This window comes from Erinaceus europaeus, chromosome 19 (genome assembly GCF_950295315.1).
Source record: "Erinaceus europaeus chromosome 19, mEriEur2.1, whole genome shotgun sequence".
In the NCBI taxonomy this organism is placed as follows: domain Eukaryota; kingdom Metazoa; phylum Chordata; class Mammalia; order Eulipotyphla; family Erinaceidae; genus Erinaceus; species Erinaceus europaeus.
In genome coordinates, this window is record NC_080180.1 from 56,740,479 (window position 1) to 56,759,066 (window position 18,588).

Below are 18,588 nucleotides of genomic sequence, written 5' to 3' on the forward strand. Positions count from 1 at the left end.
ACATCTTACTGGTCAAACTCAGCCAGATACTGCCGGTTGTACACCGAGGGGTCCAGGGGCTTTGTCCTGTAACTGCCCCCATAGGTGGTCATGGCAGACTCTAACCACCTTGTTTGTTTCTGCCAAGTGGCCTCCGCCTGGTGTCTGATCCGATCAAATTCTTGAGGTGACAGAGGGCTGAAGGGCAGAATAATCTGTGGGGTCAAGTATAAGATGTGTGACACGGCCATGGGTGGGCAGCCCTGAGCGACAGTTTCAAGCCCTCAGGGTCATGAAGAAGTCAGCTCTTTTCAGGAGGGAGAGGCCATCAGTGGGGGGGGTGGGTGGGGGAGGTTGGTGCTGGAATTCTGACAGCTCCTGGAAACTGGACTGAGAGTTGCCAGGCAACAGGTCGTGGAATTCCAGGAATGCTAAAACACCACCCCCCACCCCCCACCCCCCCCCACCCCCACCCCAACTCTACAGCCTCTGCTCTAAGGGATACCCTGCAAGGAGTCTGGCAGGAAAGCAGGTGGTGAGGGCTCTTTGAATTAAAAGAAATGAGACAGAGAGTCCTGAGGCCGCAAAGGACAGTGCCAGGTATTCAGACTCCTGAGCCAGCCTCCAAGTGTGTGGAGCAAACAGCAGGCACCTGCTATGCCAGCAGCTACTCACGTGTCACAGAGCCATGGGGCCTGCGAGCCAGGGTCACACAAGGGCTGATGTCAGAAGCAGAAGCTCAGCTCTCTGGCCCCCAGCCCCGTGGGCTCCAGAGTAGGGCCCAGGCATGGCACAGGGTTTAAAAAGAGCAGCCAAGGTTAAGTGCTGAGGTGACAGGAGCACCCTGGTGAGACCCTTTGACTGCAGAGTCTCTCCATGGGACTCCCCGCCCCCAACTCCCTGTTCTCCTCCACAGTAACTATCTGTTGGCAGGGGCTGGCCAACGGCACACCTTGCTATGTGTACATGTTAACTATACACAAGGACCGGGTTCAAGCCCCTGGCCCCCACTTGCAGGGGGGTAAAGCTGATTCATAAACAGTGAAGTAGTGCCACAGATGTCTCTTTTTTATCCTCTCTATCCTCTCAAGTTCTCTCTGTCCTATCAAACAAAATAAATTAATACATTTTTTAAATTAAATAAACAGATTTTCATGTCTGAGGCTATGAGGTCTCGGGTTCAACCCCCAGCACCACCATAAATCAACGTTGAGCAGTGCCCTGGTAAAAATAAATGAATAAAAGGGCAGTGGCACATCTGGTTGAACACACACATTACAGTGCACAAAGGCTCAGTTCAATCCCCTGGTCCCCACCTGCAGGGGGGGAGCGTCACGAGTGGTGAAGCAGGGCTGCAAGTGTCTCTTCTCTCCGTATTCCCCCCTCCATGCTCAATTTCTGTCTCTATCCTAAATAAACAAAATGTTATTAAAAATAAGGGCCAGGAGGTGGCACACCTGGTTAAACACTCACACTACAGTGCACAAGGACCCAGGTTCAAGCCCCTGGCCCCCACCTGCATGGGGGAAGCTTCACAAGTGGTGAAGCAGGGCTGCAGGTGTCTCTCTTTTTATTTATTTATGTATTCCCTTTTGATGCTTTTGTTGTTTATCATTGTTGTTATTATTGCTGTCATTGTTGTTGGATAAGACAGAGAGATATGGAGAGAGGAGGGGAAGACAGAGAGGGGGAGAGAAAGATAGACAGCCACAGGCCAGCTTCACCACCTGTGAAGCGACTCCCCTGCAAGTGGAGAGCCGGGGGCTTGAACCAGGATCCTTACGCAGGTCCTTGTGCTTTGTGCCATCTGCGCTTAACCCCGCCGTGCTACCGCCCAACTCCCAGCAGGTGTCTCTCTTATCTCCTCCCCCTCTCAATTTCTCTCTGCTTCTATCCAATAATAAATACAAAAATATTAAAAAAAATAAATGATAAAAATGAAAACTTAAATGTGTTGGCAAATCAGAGCAATCTTGAAGGTTATCTGGAGAAACCAGGTAAGACAGAAGGGTCAGAAGAAAAGCAGGGGGGGAAACTAGGTGTTTTTCAACCCCTGTGTCAGGGAACAACTGTTTCTGCGCTTTACCCACGGCCTCTCTGGCAAAGCGGGGCAGGAGAGCCGTTAAAGAAATCTGCTAGCGATATATAGTGCTTTGCGCCGGGAAAACAGAACAGATTGCGAATGATTATTTGTAGAAAACATGTCTGGATTTTCTTCTCCAACTGTGCAGCGGTCCAGAAGCAAATATGTAATAAAGACAACTCTCTGAAAAATAAGTTATGGTATAAGGGACTCTACTGTCACGTGTCTGCTCTTGATATTTTTATTCTCTCAGAGATTCCAAACTCGAGCCTTAGAAGCCAAGAGTAGAGAAAAACGCTGAGTACTGGGTTGAGGTGGAGCAAACTGCCCCATCAGCCTGTGAGCTGGTGGACACATTTGTCAAAATCCCGCTGGGGTTGGGGAGATCTGAGGCAGTAGCGCACCAGATTTGCAGAGCTGTGTTCCCAGAGCTCCTGGGTTCCATTCCTGTCTTCCAGAGTTGAGCAGTGCTCTGGTCTTTGTCTCGCCAAAGTAAATAAATGTGTTTTTAAAATTAGAAGTTTGACCTCATACCAGGGAATAAATAGGCCAGGTGCGGATGGTCTGACTTTCGGTCCATGTTGGGAATCTGCACTGACATTCTTTTCGGCCCAAGAGAGAGTTCACCTGGGGCAGGGGGGTGGCTGCTTTGCCATGTGCTGGACCCAGATTTAAACCCAGCTTCCAGCACAGTGGGGAAGCACTTCTGTGCTGCAGCCTGCCTCCTTCTCTCTCCCTCTCGCTCCCTCCCCCTCTCCATCTCCCTCTTTCTCAAAAAGCCTTTCTTTTCTAACTGGGTTATGACAACCTCTGTTGTTCATTCTTTGCTATGAAAAAAAAAAATCTTCAAAGCACTGTAACAATGAATTCTGGGTTAAGCGTGAGCTTCCTGAGGCCATGAGCAAGTCTTCTGGTGTGCAAGTGCCTTTTTCTAGGGCGTGGGGCAGAGTCTTGACCAGGTTAAGCTGCTCCTCCTTTTCTATTTCATTTGCTGTTGCCAGGCTTTTATCACTGAGTCTCAGCGAACTTCTATTTTAACTCCATTTTTCCAGATGGAGCTGAGAGACGGCCAGCAATGCTCCAGAGCTCAGGTGCCATGTTTTTGCGAGGTGCTCCCATGTGGTGGCCAGAAGCTAGAACCCAGGCCCCAAGCTGACCATTGTTTTTGCAACCATGGTTACTGGTGGGTTCCATGCCTGCATGATTCCACCACTCCTGAAGGCCTTTTCTTTTTTCAGACAGATGGTATGAGCTGGAGAGGGACTGAAAGGGAAAAAGAAACACAGAGAAGAGAGACACCACAGTAACACTCCAAGCCTCTGAAGCTTCTCCATTTGCATAGTGGTCCCCTGTGGTGCCTAGGGCCTTGAACCCAAGTCCTCATGCATGTAAGGTGTGTGCTCTACCAGTGAGCTACCCCAGCCTCATGCTGATTATTGTCTGGGGTGCTAACAGGCCTTAATGAAAAGGCTTGACGTCTCGTCACCCAATCTGGTCTCCTACGCCTACACTAATCTTCTCTGTTCCAGACTCTTGGAAACAGAGTTGGCAGTCAGCTGAGGTAAAGAACAAACACCTCATCACAGACCCCTGCGAGCGTCAACCCGGCTCTGACCTAGCACGTTATGATTGGGCCCTCCTCAATCGCTATCGAACAGGCCATGGCCGGTGCGCCGCTATGTTCCACCGCTGGGGAGCCAGAGACGACCCGAACTGCCCCTGCGGCTCCAGACAGACTATGACCCACATAGTCAACGACTGCCACCTCTCCAGATTCAAAGGAGGTCTCGAAACTTGACATCAGGCTCAACCTGACGCTGTTGACTGGCTATGAAAGAAGGGCAAACGCTAGAAGAAGAAGGAAAAGGCTCCATGGTTAAGGACGTTAGGGCTGATTAAGACCCACATGTGCCTGTGCCGGTGACTTTCCAGGGCTTTTAATATTTCTATGTGCATGGGGGCTGGGCTGTGGCACACCCAGTCGAGTGCATACATTACCATCCACAAGGACCCAGGTTTAAGCCCTGCTTCCCAGCGAGCAGTGAAACAGGTCTGCAGGTCTCTCTCTCTCCCTCTCTATCTTGCCCTCCCCTCTCAATTTTTCTCTGTCCTATCAAACAAAATAGAAAGAAAAAAAAGGGGGGTGGGGGAACAGCCACCATAATCGGTGGATTCGTACCACCAGCACCAATCCGTAGCAATAACCCTGGTGACAATAAAAATTAATTAAATTAGAAATACACATATTACCCATACACTGAAACTCTTACATAAAATCCTCAAGAGCTCAGCATCTCCTAAACTTAGGACTTTGGAATTATTTTTGTACTTTGAGTCATGCCAGAAGTTGAAAAGGCTAGAGAGCCCTAGAACTAAGAGAAGGGCTATCTGTAGCCTCTGGAATTCACTAGACTTTGACCAGATCTCCAGCCTAAATCTGATAGCTAGATCAAGCTATTAATATATATATTAAAAAAAAAAACTGAAGTAACACTACTTTATAACATTTCATGGTGCATCATTCTATCCTAACTTCTGTACAAATTACATTATGCTCATCACAAAGAATCTAGTCCTGTGAAGCACAACTTTACCATGTCTGAGGGACTGGGTTCAAGCCCAAATAGGAGCACCACACATGGCACCTAGGAGTTCTATAAGAAATGATGCTGTGGTCCACCCCTTCTATCTATCTATCTATCTATCTATCTATCTATCTATCTATCTATCTCAAACTCTCTCTCTCTCTCTCTCTCTCTCTCTCTGTCTTTCTCTCTCTCTCTCTCTCTCTTTAAAAGGAAAAAAAAGCCCACTGGGAGCAGTGGAATCACACAGGTGCAAGGCCTCCTCCCCCTTCCCTCTGCTATCCACTACTTTATCCTTTTAGTCTAAGAATTGGTTCTGTTTGGTTTGTCCATTTTATTTCTCCCCTCAACCCCCACCCCACTTTTTTTGCTGTCAGGGTTGTTGCTGGGGCTCAGTGCCCGTAAGATTCTACTGCTCCTAGTAGCCATTTCTTCTCTTTTCCCCTAGAGAGTGGGACACAGAGAAGCAGAGACACCACACCAGTGGTCCACCTCTAGTGAGGTCTCCCCCCTTGCAGGCGCTCCCTTGTGGCTGACACTCAACTGGAACTCCACTTCCTCAAGCATGTATGGCAGTGTGGCACTCTACCACGTCAGCCACCCGTGGCTCCTTTGTTGTTACCTACCGCACGTGAGTGACCCACACATGCTTGCCTATATCCATCTGATCCATCTCACCAAGATCAGTAACCTTCAGACCCCTCCCACTACTGCTCATGGCAGGATGGCTCTCTCCAGAGATGAGTAGCACTCCATGGGCACCTGCAGTCTCCATGTGCATCTACAGTCCTCATAGGGTCATCTACAGCCTCCATGGAAATCTACAGTCTCCATGGGCATCTACAGTCTCCATGGGGCATCTACAGTCTCCATGGGACATCTACAGTCTCTGTGAGTATCTATAGCCTCTATGGGCATCTATAGTCTCCATGGGGCATCTACAGTCTCCATAGGCATCTACAGTCTCCATGGGGCATCTACAGTCTCCATGGGCATCTACAGTCTCCATGGGGCATCTACAGTCTCCATGGGCATCTACAGTCTCCATGAGTATCTATAGTCTCCATGGGCATCTACAGTCTCTATGGGGCATCTACAGTCTCCATGGGGTATCTACAGTCTCTATGAGTATCTATAGTCTCTATGGGCATCAACAGTCTCCATGGGGCATCTACAGTCTCCATGGGTATCTACAGTTTCCATGGACATCTACAGTCTCCATGGACATCTATAGCCTCCATGGACATCTACAGTCTCCATGGACATCTACGGTCTCCATGGGCATCTACAGTCCCCATAGGGGCATCTACAGTCTCCATGGGGCATCTACAGTCCCCATAGGGGCATCTACAGTCTCCATGGGGCATCTACAGTCTCCATGGGGAATCTACAGTCTCCATGGACATCTACAGCCTCCATGGACATCTACAGTCTCCATGGACATCTACAGTCCCCATAGGGGCATCTACAGTCTCCATGGACATCTACAGGCTACATGGACATCTATAGTCTCCTTGGGCATCTACAGTCTCCATGGGACATCTATAGTCTCCATATCTACAGTCTCTATGGGCATCTATAGTCTCCATGGGGCATCTACAGTCTCCATGGGGCATCTACAGTCTCCATGGGGTATATACAGTCTCCATGGACATCTACAGCCTCCATGGACATCTACAGTCTCCATGGACATCTACAGTCCCCATAGGGGCATCTACAGTCTCCAGGGACATCTACAGGCTACATGGACATCTATAGTCTCCTTGGGCATCTACAGTCTCCATGGGACATCTATAGTCTCCATATCTACAGTCTCTATGGGCATCTATAGTCTCCATGGGGCATCTACAGTCTCCATGGGGCATCTACAGTCTCCATGGGTATCTATAGTCTCCATGGGCATCTACAGTCTCCATGAGTATCTATAGTCTCTATGGGCACCTACAGTCTCCATGAGTATCTATATTCTCTATGGGCATCTACAGTCTCCATGGGGCATCTACAGTTTCCATGGACATCTACAGTATCCATGGACATCTACAGTCTCCATGGACATCTACAGTCCCCATAGGGGCATCTACAGTCTCCATGGACATCTATAGTCTCCGTGAGTATCTATAGTCTCTATGGGCATCTATAGTCTCCATGGGGCATCTACAGTCTCCATGGGGCATCTACAGTCTCCATGGGTATCTACAGTCTCCATGGGCATCTACAGTCTCCATGAGTATAAGTCTCTATGGGCATCTACAGTCTCCATAGGCACCTACAGTCTCCATGGGGCATCTACAGTCTCCATGGGGCATCTACAGTCTCCATGAGTATCTATAGTCTCTATGGGCATCTACAGTCTCCATGGGCATCTATAGTCTCTATGGGGCATCTACAGTCTCCATGGGGCATCTACAGTCTCCATGAGTATCTATAGTCTCTATGGGCATCTACAGTCTCCATGAGTATCTATATTCTCTATGGGCATCTACAGTCTCCATGGGGCATCTACAGTTTCCATGGACATCTACAGTCTCCATGGACATCTACAGTCTCCATGGGGCATCTACAGTCTCCATGGACATCTATAGCTTACATGGACATCTACAGTCTCCATAGGGGCATCTACAGTCTCCATGGACATCTACAGTCTCTATGGGGCATCTACAGTCTCCATGGGGCATCTATAGTCTCCTTGGGCATCTACAGTCTCCATGGACATCTACAGTCTCCATGGGACATCTACAGTCTCCGTGAGTATCTATAGTCTCTATGGGCATCTACAGTCTCCATGGGCATCTACAGTCTCCATGGGGTATCTACAGTCTCCATGGGTATCTACAGTCTCCATGGGCATCTACAGTCTCCATGGGGGCATCTACAGTCTCCATGGGGTATCTACAGTCTCCATGGGGGCATCTACAGTCTCCATGGGGCATCTACAGTCTCCATGAGTATCTATAGTCTCTATGGGCATCTACAGACATCACGGGCATCTACAGTCTCTATGGGGCATCTACAGTCTCTATGGGGCATCTACAGTCTCCATGAGTATCTATAGTCTCTATGGGCATCTACAGTCTTCACAGGCATCTACAGTCTCTATGGGGCATCTACAGTCTCCATAGGCATCTACAGTCTCCAGGGGGTATCTATAGTCTCCATGAGGCATTTACAGTCTCCAGGGGGCATCTACAGTCTCCATGGACATCTACAGTCTGCATGGGGCATCTACAGTATCCAGAGGGCATCTACAGTCTCCATGGGTATCTATAGTCTCCATGGGCATATATAATCACATTATCTCCACTCATTCATGTGTCAGTGGGCACCTAGCTTATGTCCAACTCTCATCCACTATAAATTATCTTGAGCAGCTTTTAAAATTTGAGATGTAATATCACACAGCAAAGTTAAAAAATACAATCTGTACACATCCTTGTAACCGCTACTCCAATTTGCACACGCGCGCGCATACACACCGCCATTGTTGTGATTTCTATCACCGTGGACTAGATGTGTCAGACAGAATTCAGTGATGGTAGAAAGTTACTGATTCCATACCAAGATGAAACCCATACAGAAACCAAGTAATACACAAGCCAAAGAAAGAAAAGGAATGGTGTGATTTGGACATTTTGGGGCAGTCATTGTAAGGAAGCAGATGCACTCGGATCAGACAGACATGAAAGGAGAGTAAAGAGCACAGGGAGAGGAGAGGGAAGTTGGCAGGAAGGGAGGAGAAGCCAAAAATGAAGGATCTTTTTTTCTTTCTCTTTTCCCCCAGTTATTTGTTTTTGGTTGTTTATTATATAAAGACTGAAACCAATTATAGTGTAGACACTAGGATCCCAGTTTTGCTTAATAGAAAGTGTGCATGTGTGTCCTAGGCAGCTATACATTAAAATGCTCATGCTTATCACAGTTGAGTGATGGGTTACATGGGATATTTACATTTTTTATTTGCTAAGTGTTTTTATAGTTAATATATGTAACTCATAAATGGTGTAAAAATGTTATTTTACAAAAATTAAAACAAATAGACCGAGTCTACATATCATCAGTTTCCCAAAGATTGCAAAGAATCTCTTTATCTTCTCTTAGGATCTGTGCCTTAAAAAGAAAAAAAAGCAAAGACATTGAAGTCAATTCAATCAAAGGTAATACTTCTTAGACTCTCTTGTCTAGTTCTGGGCCTGTAATCAGAGGGAGAGTGACAACCACACATATAGCTCTTTTGAGACAGACAGACAAATAGACACAGAGAATTTGTCTAGGGAACAGACAGAAGCTGCAATGAAGAAATATAAATCGGAAAATGTCAGGTACAAGGTAGACCCCAAAGTGAGGAGACTTTTGAGTTAATAGTTGCTGTTCTCTAAGGAAATTTTGTTAATTTATTCAGAAGCACCCCAAAGAGGTCATCTACAGACTATTCCCCCCTACCACCAGCACCCCTTAAAAAAGTCACCAAACGATAACACTCCTAGGAAAATGAAAGTGACCCATAGTAATGATCAAGGATTTCTGGAACACAGTGGTAGCCCTGGGATAAAAAGCATATGGTAGAAACTCATTTCTTTGGCTCTCCCAAGGGGAATGAAAGGGAAGCGAGCTTACCAGCAGAAGTGCCCCTAAAGTGAATTCTGTCAGGGCAGAACACTTGGCCATTCTACCCATTCCCCCCCGCCCCGGCTGTGGGACCAGACATTTCCCACTGTGTGGCCAGGAGCAGCCGGGCATTTATTTCATGGTGGTTTTCCTGTTGTTCACAGACCACTGCTTGAGGACTCCTCTGTAACTTGCCGACTCCCTCACAGGAGCCCAAACTCCCAGGCTTGTTCAACTGAGGCCCTTGGGTTAGCCTGACTCCACTAGAAACTCAGTGCCAAAGATTGCTGCGTCTCCAGCAATCTCCAGCACTCTCTGGCTTACAGCTGCATCCCTCCAATCTCCATTTTCACTGTTGCAGCCTGTTCTCCCTCAGTCTCCGTCTTCATAGGACCATCTTCTTCTAAGGACGCCAGTCAGTGGAGTGAGGCCAAGCCAACTCCAACACAAGCTCATCTTGGTTACTTCCATCTGCAAACACCTCATTTCCAAATAGGATCAATCTCAGGGGCTAGGTAGAGAGGATTTTAAGGCATCTTTTTTACTGGGCCAGGAGATAGCTCACCAAATGCAGGGCCCCGGGTTCAAGCCCCAACAACACATGGGAACACCATAATAAAAGGGAAGTTCCAAGGATGTTTGATCAGTGCTGTGGTATCTCTCCTCTCAGAAATAAAATCACTTTGGGAGCAGTAGAATCACACATGTGCAAGGCCCTGGTACCACATACAAAAAAGGTGGCTTTCCCCAGAACCTGGCCTCATTTTATCTCATTCTTCTCAGTTTCAAATTCCCAGTAGACAGAACTGGCCTGCAGCTCTGGAGGTGACTCAACCAGCAGAGCACAGAACTTGCATGTGAAGGCCCAGTGTGATCCCCTGCACCACAAATGTGAGAACACTGGTCTGGCCTCTTACAAACTAAACAAGTCTTTTAAAAAATGACTATAGAACTCTATTCTTTTTTTTTTTTTTTAGAAAAGAAATATTACTGTCTGTTCATCTTTGGAGTCTGGAGTGAGTGTTCAGAGAAATCTCTGGGTGGCTTGCCCAGACAGTCATATTTCCTGGGAAAACCAGATTAAGTGGCCCGAGTCATCTTCACCATCCAAGTCTCAGGGAAACATTAACTCACCTTGAGTCACAACATGAGCCTCACCTACTTTTTTTTTTTTTTCCTCCAGGGTTATTGCTGGGCTCGGTGCCTGCACCATGAATCCACCGCTCCTGGAGGCCATTTTTTCCCCCTTTTGTTGCCCTTGTTGTTGTAGCCTCATTGTGGTTATTATTATTGCCATTGTTGATGTTGTTCGTTTTTGGATAGGACAGAGAGAAATGGAGAGAGGAGGGGAAGACAGAGAGGGGGAGAGAAAGATAGACACCTGCAGACCTGCTTCACCGCCTGTGAAGCAACTCCCCTGCAGGTGGGGAGCCAGGGGCTGGAACCGGGATCCTTATGCCAGTCCTTGCGCTTTGTGCCACATGCACTTAACCCACTGTGTCACCACCCAACCCCCTCTCACCTACTTTTTAAGAAATATTTTGGAGCCGGGTGGTGGCGCACCTGGTTGTCAGATAATAGGGGTAAAATTCCATACAGTTCCCACCCCCAGAGTTCTGTATCCCACCCCTCCATTGGGAGCGTCTCTATTCTTTATTCCTCTGGGAGAATGAATCAAAATTCTTTATGGGGTGCAGAAGGCCTTTTTAAAATACTAAGCAAATCTTTTTTTTGGGGGGGGAACAATAGATAATTTATGTCTCCTTTTGTGTCTAATAGTTTGTTGTCAAATATGCCACTAAAGAAAAAGCTTAGCGAGAGAGAGGCCTTATGGGACAGGAGACCACCAATGCTCATTTCAAGTGGGCTGAAAAACACTTATAAACTAAGCGACAAACTAACCAAAATAGCAAAGGGTGAAGGAAAAAGCCAATAGGGAACCAGGGAGATAGCACATTGGTTTCTGTACCAAGTTTTCATGCCCGAGGCCCCAGAGATCCCAAATCCAATCGCTGGCACTATAACCCTGAGCTGAGTAGTGCCGTGGTCTGTCTGTCTTTCCCATTCTCTCTCTCTCTCTCTCTCTCTCTCTCTTCCTTCCTCCCTCCCTCCCTCTCCCTCTCTCTCTCCTATTCCCTCTCTCCTCTGATCAAATATTTAAGGAAAAAAGAAAGACCAACTAGGCTGATGTCTCTAAGTATTCTCTTTCAAAGGAAATTTCCACCATTTGCTCATCATTTGCTAGGTCTGGCCTGATTTAACAAAGGTGAGATTCAGTGAGTACTGGCGTCAGCCACCATCTTGATGCTCCACAGGAAGCGTTACGGTGGTGCCTTTCAGAGGACGAGAATCAGCACGTGAGGAGATACAGGAAGCCTGGCTGAGGAAGCCCTGGCACTCAGGACGCCCCTCGTGGCTTCCTCAAGCTTTGGGGGGCAGTGGAGCTCTGCCATGTCTAAAGGTGGATAGGTCACAGGAGCAGCTTCCCCTCCCAACCCTTGTCCTTACTGTCTTTTGCACAGTCACCCTGTCACCCAGAGTCAACCTGCTGGGTAAGTGTTATGCTAGCACTGTTTGATTGATATGGGTGTTTTTTCCCCTGCATGAGAGAAGCCTGAATTGCCCAGACACTGAGCATCAGACGTGCATGTGAGGCTCCTGAGCTTTTGTCTTCAGGACAGGCGGGAGCTCGGGGAAGTGGGAAATAGCTGTACTAGAGACTTGTGCTATGAGAGCTCACACGCCTCGCAGCTGTGACTGTACAAGTAGTTGTCATCATGGTGATGAAATGTGATTTTGTTTTAGCAGAAGGCCTGTCAATTTTGAAGCTCAGTTTGGAACACAGCACGTTTCTGTCTACCTACAGAAATTAATGGTAATTATGCTTTTGACAAAGAAAGAGTCAACCAGTGAGGGCTTTTTTTTTTTTCCTTTCTTTCTTTTTTCAGAATAGAATTATCCTTTTAAGATAGAGATGAATTCATCTAATCTCACAATGATCCTAAAAGGTAGCAACTGTTTACTGTTAAATATTTATTTAACATTTACTACGCCAGTTAATTAAAACAGACCTTTCAACAACAGTGTATGGAAACTACTGTCGACCTCATTTAATAATCAGAAACTGTGAGAAGTAAATAGCTGGATCAGGCTGAAACTAAATGATGCCAGCCCCTTTAACAGAACAAAAGGCGGCCATAAGGGTCTACTGAAATAAGTCTAACTCCTCTACCAATCTTATTGAGTGCTATCAACATTTTACACACAGTATCTCATCCAGTTCTCCCAAAAGCCCTGGAAGGTAGCTAGTCTTAGCCTAATTGTGGAGATAAGGAAAGTGGGGGCAGAAAGAGGTGGAGTGACTGTCCCAAACCAGCAATAACTGGGCTGAGGTTTGACTCTCTAAGTTAGAGCCCATACAGGTGAAAGGTGGGGCGGAGGGCCCCCGACGCTGTCTGTGGCTTGTAGAAGTGATGCCTGGGTATAGCCTAAGGTGGAGTGATGCTCTGTTCTCTCTCTCATAAAAAGGAATAATATATTTTAAAACCTCAACTATGTTTTTGACCAGGTTAAGGGTCTAGCCTGACAGAACCACAGCTGAGCCTAACTGTGGGGTTTTTCTTTCTTTTAATGGGCCACAAATATATTACTATATTACACAGCTTCCTAGGAGAGCAGTTAATGGAGATGAAGGTTAATAGTATCTTAGAAATTGGTCCCTACCTCACAGTCAATGATAATAACAACATAACAATGAGATGGGGGGGGGGTTCTAATGCTTTTTATGATGATATTTATAAGATTTAAAAGTAGTTCAAACAGAGATGAAGTACATAGCTAAGTTTAAGGCTAATAAGAGCCACCCTTTCTCTATCTTCTTGATGATGCAGTAGGTGTGCTCTGTGCTATTTAAAACAGACCACAAAAAAAAAAAAAAAAAAAAAAAAAAACAGACCACAAATGGGAATGGCTAACTAGTGGGAGTTTAAAAAATTCCTTCTCTGGAAAAGCTCTACAAGTTTTTCATTGGACAGGGTGGTTTAATAATAGTCCTTTCTGAAATTAGAAAAACTGCTTGGATAACCTTCTAAGGTTTCTCCTCACCTTCACACATGACATGAGTATGCCAACAGCACGAATCTTTAAATGTTTGCTAAGATAATACGCAGGAAACTCAGTTCCAGATAGGAAAGTAACAAAGTTCACACGATGTATAAAATATTCTAGAGGGTTCAGAACAGAATATATTTGAAGCTGCTGGCAAGATAATTTGTGCCTTGGAGAAATTAAATGACTAGAAAGAATTTTACTCAAATGCACATAAATATTCAATGTACTTAAAGAATTAACTAGGCAGGGAGCTATGCTCAGCACCCTACCACCAACATGACCCAAAGTATCAAGTAGAAACTTTAAAAATAGCTATAAAAACTGGCTTACTTAATTATGGCCATATTGAACAATACTAGGCCACCTTATCTAGATTAATATATATATATATATATTTCTATGTGGGGTTCTAGACAAAGAATCCTTGGATTCCTCTATGGATACTATGGGTCTAGACCTCTAACAGATCCCCCTCTCTGCCATCACTGGCCACTTCCATCAAGAATGACCTCATAAGCCTTCCTGTGGGCCTTTCTAGGACCAAGCCTTTACTATAAAGCAGTAGTGGCAGGGACAGCCCCTCTCTCTGAAGAGAGCCTAGGTCATTCTGTTCTGCCACTCAAGGAAGACAGGTCCTGAAATGAGTTCAGCCCAGAATGTTCCCAGCTGGGACCATGGACTGTAAGCTGACTGACAGGGACTTGAAGGTTTTACAAGCTTCTGTGCTAAATATGAATATACATAGGCCCTGGGTCAGATCAATGTGGTTAACATACACACATAATGTATTTATATTTTTTTTCCAAATTTGGGAGCTACTTTCTGCCCTAACCCAGCTTTCTAGCCTTATTCTAAACTCTGACACCATCTTCCCAGACAGTATTTTTTAGCTCAACTGCTTGTTCACTAACAAACAAAAATTACTAAAGTCGTGGGGCTCCTCAGAACATACCTAAAATGACTGCCTAGCTTCTTTCCACGCTAAGATTCCCTAACCTCATCTGCTCTATTCCTACTTTTTGGTTCCTGTTTATTAAACATTTTGTCCTGCTTAGTATCTTACTTCCTTTCAGCACCAAGTTGCAAGTGCTACTATGATTCCATCCTGACCTCCCTGGCCTGGACAGATGACCTCAACAACATGTCCTGGAACCTCACCTCTCCAGAGCCCTACCCCACTAGGGAAAGACAGAAATAGGCTGGGGTATGGATTCATGTGCCAATGTCCATGTCCAGGGGATAAACAGTTACAGAATCCAGAACTCCCACCTTTTGCATTCCATAAAGAATTTTGGTCCATACTGCCAGGACAGGGGGAATTGTTAAGGGAAAATAACTAGAGGGCTCTGGACCTCAATCACACTAGGACTCAAAACATGTGTCACCAGGAATCTTTGTTTTTATACCATCACTGAACGGGAAGCAAATCTGGAAAACACTAGAAGTTTCTGTTTCTCTTATCTGAGAGGGGACAGGAAAAAGGAAGGACACTAGGAAGTAGTAATAGGTATAGGTGTGACCTAGAAGGGAAGTAAGGGCAGGACCAAGAAAAAAATGGGCAAAATATACATATGTAGAGATGTATAGATATAGACAGATAGATGTAAATATAAAGTCAACCCTTATCTGTGACGTTGGAAGAACTATTGTAGTTTCTGCTAGACATGGATGGGGACGCACAACTCTGGTCATGGGAATGGTGTGCTATCCTATCCCTATTACCTTATAGTTTTGTAAATCACTAACAAAAAATTTTTAAATTATCAAAGGAGCACTGGAATAAAGTGATTGGAGAGAATGGAACCCATACATAGGGTTTGTGCCACTTCTGATGAGCCAGTGCCCTTTGTTGCCGGGCTAGCATGGGGGTGCCTCTTCCCGGGCACATGCTCTCTGGGTTGGAGAGAACTTAACTGGAGCCAGCCTGGGCTGCTACTCACTCAGCGACGCAGGAGAGAGTCATGAACTTGTGGAAGAGTGGTAATGCAATGTGTCTTTATTGATGAGAGAGACAATGCTTTTATAGGATAGAACTGAAAGTAGCAAGTCGGAAATGGAAATGGCTAGGAAGGTGGGTGGAGAAATGTTGGATAGTATGCCAGCTCCCCCTGGTTTCTGCTTAACAAAGCACCTGTATGCCTATATAGGGATTGGTTTGATCCCATTCAAAGCAGTCTATTTACATAAATCACTTTTACATTTATATCAAGCACCACACTCCCTCCAGGGCATTAGTGGTTTAGTGGTAAAATACTCACCTGCTCCGCCCCCTCTCCTTGTCACACCCTGATCTTCTCCTTGTCACACCCTGATCTTCCACCAGTCACTTTTCGCTCCACCCTCTCTATGTCATATCCTGTTTCCACCCTACTTGGAGAGTATAAAAACAGCTGCTCTTCTGATTAAAGACACTTGGAAATTGCTTTCTGGCTCTGAGGGTTGCAGAGTGTATCTCCTGCGAAGTTAGTGCGGCACCAGTTCCTGATCCCTCTCCCATGCAGTAGCCTAGATCTGCTCCAGTTGAGTTCTCTCCAACCCAGAGAGCACTAGCTTGGGAAGAAGCACCCTCAGGCTATCCTGGCATTTGGCGCCCGGAACAGAGACACGTAAGCAGCAGATTTACAAGAAGACATCCTGGATAAGTACACACCTTTTGGGTATCTGCAATATTGTGTTAAGGCACTGTGATTTTTTTCTTTCTTATTGTTTTCCTGAGATCTCTCCACCATGGAAAATCTTTTCCAAATTCTTCATTCTTTTTCCAGTATACAATTTTTATATATCTGGGACATTTTTCTCGGGGCTGCACCTTATATCCTGTTGATCATCATAGCAGCTTTTAAGGGATATATAGGGCAACCTCTCAAAAGGCTTAAGGACCTAGAGGCTGAGGTCCAAGAGATAAAGGAAGTGATCATAGAACTTAACCAGCACCTTAAAAACAAGAAGAAGCAAAGACCTGTCGTGATCCTGACCCACCCTATTTCCTCTGCATCTTGCCCTGAGGCCCCTATTTTGGCAGACACGTGTCCGAATTCTCCTTTGGACTCCACAGCCACTTCTTCGGCCACCCCCATTTTGGCAGACATGTGTCCGGAACCTCCTGCTGCCTCCATGGCTGCTTCTTCGCCCACCCATTTTGACAGACACATGCCCAAATTCTCCTGTAGCCTCCAAAACCACTTCTTCGGCCGCTTGTCCAGAAGCTTCCACTTTGGTGACTCCTCCTACAGCTACACACTTATCAGAGCAAGTCCACACATTTCCGGTCAATGTTGCCTCCAATAGACAAAAACCTCAGGCCTGGTATCCGTATTATGCCACAGATCTGAAGGAACTACGCCAGGCTGTCAAGGATGACGGCGTTCATGCCCCATGGACCAGGTCCATTTTACAAGGCCGGCTTCAGAACCTTAATACCCCCCAAGATTGGAGGGATGTAACTCACGCTACGCTCCCAGGCCCCCTCTTCCTGCAATGGGAGGCATTCTTTCATGATGAATGTTTACAACAATCGCGGAAAAATATTCAAAATCAGCCAGAGGGGAATTTTGATGCATTGTTTGGAACAGGCCAATTAGAAACAGGGATTCAACAGGCGGAAGCCAAGTTTCCACCAGGGTATTTTGATCAGGTATGCCTGTGTGCATTAAAAGCATGGGAGCGATTAACACCACCCATGGGAGCGACCTCAGCCCCCATTCTCTCCCTTCAACAAGAACCTGAAGAATCCCTCGCTAAATTCATTGCCAGGGTCCAGTCGAGTTTGGAAAGGAAGATTTATAATACTGATGCTCGTTTTCTCCTCCTGCGATCCATAGTCTGGGATGGAATGCTTCTGCATTTTCGACAGGCTTGTATCACTCTTAAAAACGAACACCCAGATACTTGGATTATAGCTACACAGGATCTCAGATCGAGCTCTTTTCAAGGACCTATGTTACAGGCCTATGCAGCTACCTTACATAAGCAAAAAGGGGCTTGCTTTCAGTGCCGTCGCCAAGGGCATTGGTGTAACCAATGTCCAGAAAATAGACTGCGACCCCGCCTCCAGTCAGGGCGACCCCACCTCCAGTCAGGGCAACCCCGCCTCCAGACAGGGAACCAGAGACCACGAATGCCTTGTCCCAGATGCCAGAAAGGATTTCACTGGAGGAGAGATTGTTGGTCAAGGTTCCATAGGAACGGCACGCCTCTGCCAAATGTAAACAGGGATTTAAACTAGGTGTGGGGCTTCCCTTAGCCCTGCCCCCAAGAGGGAAGGAAGCAGGTCGCCCGCTTGGTGCTGTGCCCTTCTTCCACAAACAGAAGCCCAGCTTGGGACCCAACCCGTCGCTACACCCACCAGGCCAAGTAACAATAACACAGGGTGAGCAGAAGGAGGAACCCGCGGTATATGGGAACTTCCAGCATAGAAATAACCAGCTGGAGCAAGAGAACAGCTCGAATTTGGAGCCTGAGATTTTACGGACCACCTCTGTTTTAGGAAGGGGTCACCCAACTATGACAGTAAAGATTGGTAATATTCCTTTTAAGTGTTTGATTGACACGGGAGCAGATAAGACAATCTTAAGATAAGCACAGGTTCCCCAGAGTTGGGAACTCCTCCCAGGACCACGCTTACATGGTGTTGGAGGATTGACTCAGGCATTCCTCACACGAGATTCCCTGTGTGGGAAGATCCAGAAGGAACTACCGGATGCTTTTGGCCTTTAATAGCTGATATAAGCACCAATTTATTGGGAAGAGACTTGCTGGAATCTTTAGATGTAGTGATATCTATCCTCAGATACCTCTGCAGGACACCACACTCACTCCTGTGAGACTGCTAGACCCAACCAGCACCCCCAATACTAACTGCCACTGTTCGTAACAGAACTCCCCGCTTAGATTGGCTTTCTAATGAGCCTGTCTGGGTGGAACAGTGGCCTTTGCCTAGGGAGAAGCTAGAAATTTTAAAAGAACTAGTCCAAGAGCAGTTATCTTTGGGACATTTTCGTCATTCTTGGAGCCCATGGAATACTCCAGTCTTTGTGATTAAAAAGCGCTCAGGAAAATGGCGCCTCCTCCAAGATCTTCGTGGAGTTAATAAAACCATGCAGGTTTGGGGCTCCCCCCAAAGGGGTTTGCCTCTTGCTTCCGCAATTCCCACAGGAATTCCAATCATAGATATTGATATACAGGATTGTTTTTTCTCTGTTCCCTTACACCCACAAGATTGTAAACGTT

At 46.3% G+C, this 18,588-nt stretch overlaps 1 protein-coding gene across 5 annotated transcripts in view; it reads right to left on the reverse strand.

Annotated features, from left to right (window-relative positions):
• The window catches only part of C19H4orf51 (chromosome 19 C4orf51 homolog), a 76,362-nt gene extending 75,937 nt beyond the window's left edge, over positions 1-425 (reverse strand). For 2 of the 5 annotated variants that reach the window (XM_060179016.1, XM_060179019.1), the window contains exon 1: positions 10-425. In XM_060179016.1, the coding sequence (XP_060034999.1) occupies positions 10-230 (221 nt within the window). In that variant the 5' untranslated portion in view covers positions 231-425. The remainder of the gene's footprint in view (positions 1-9) is intronic. The other 3 variants (XM_060179015.1, XM_060179018.1, XM_060179017.1) reach the window with 3 other exon arrangements.
• Between the last annotated feature and the right edge of the window lie 18,163 nt (positions 426-18,588).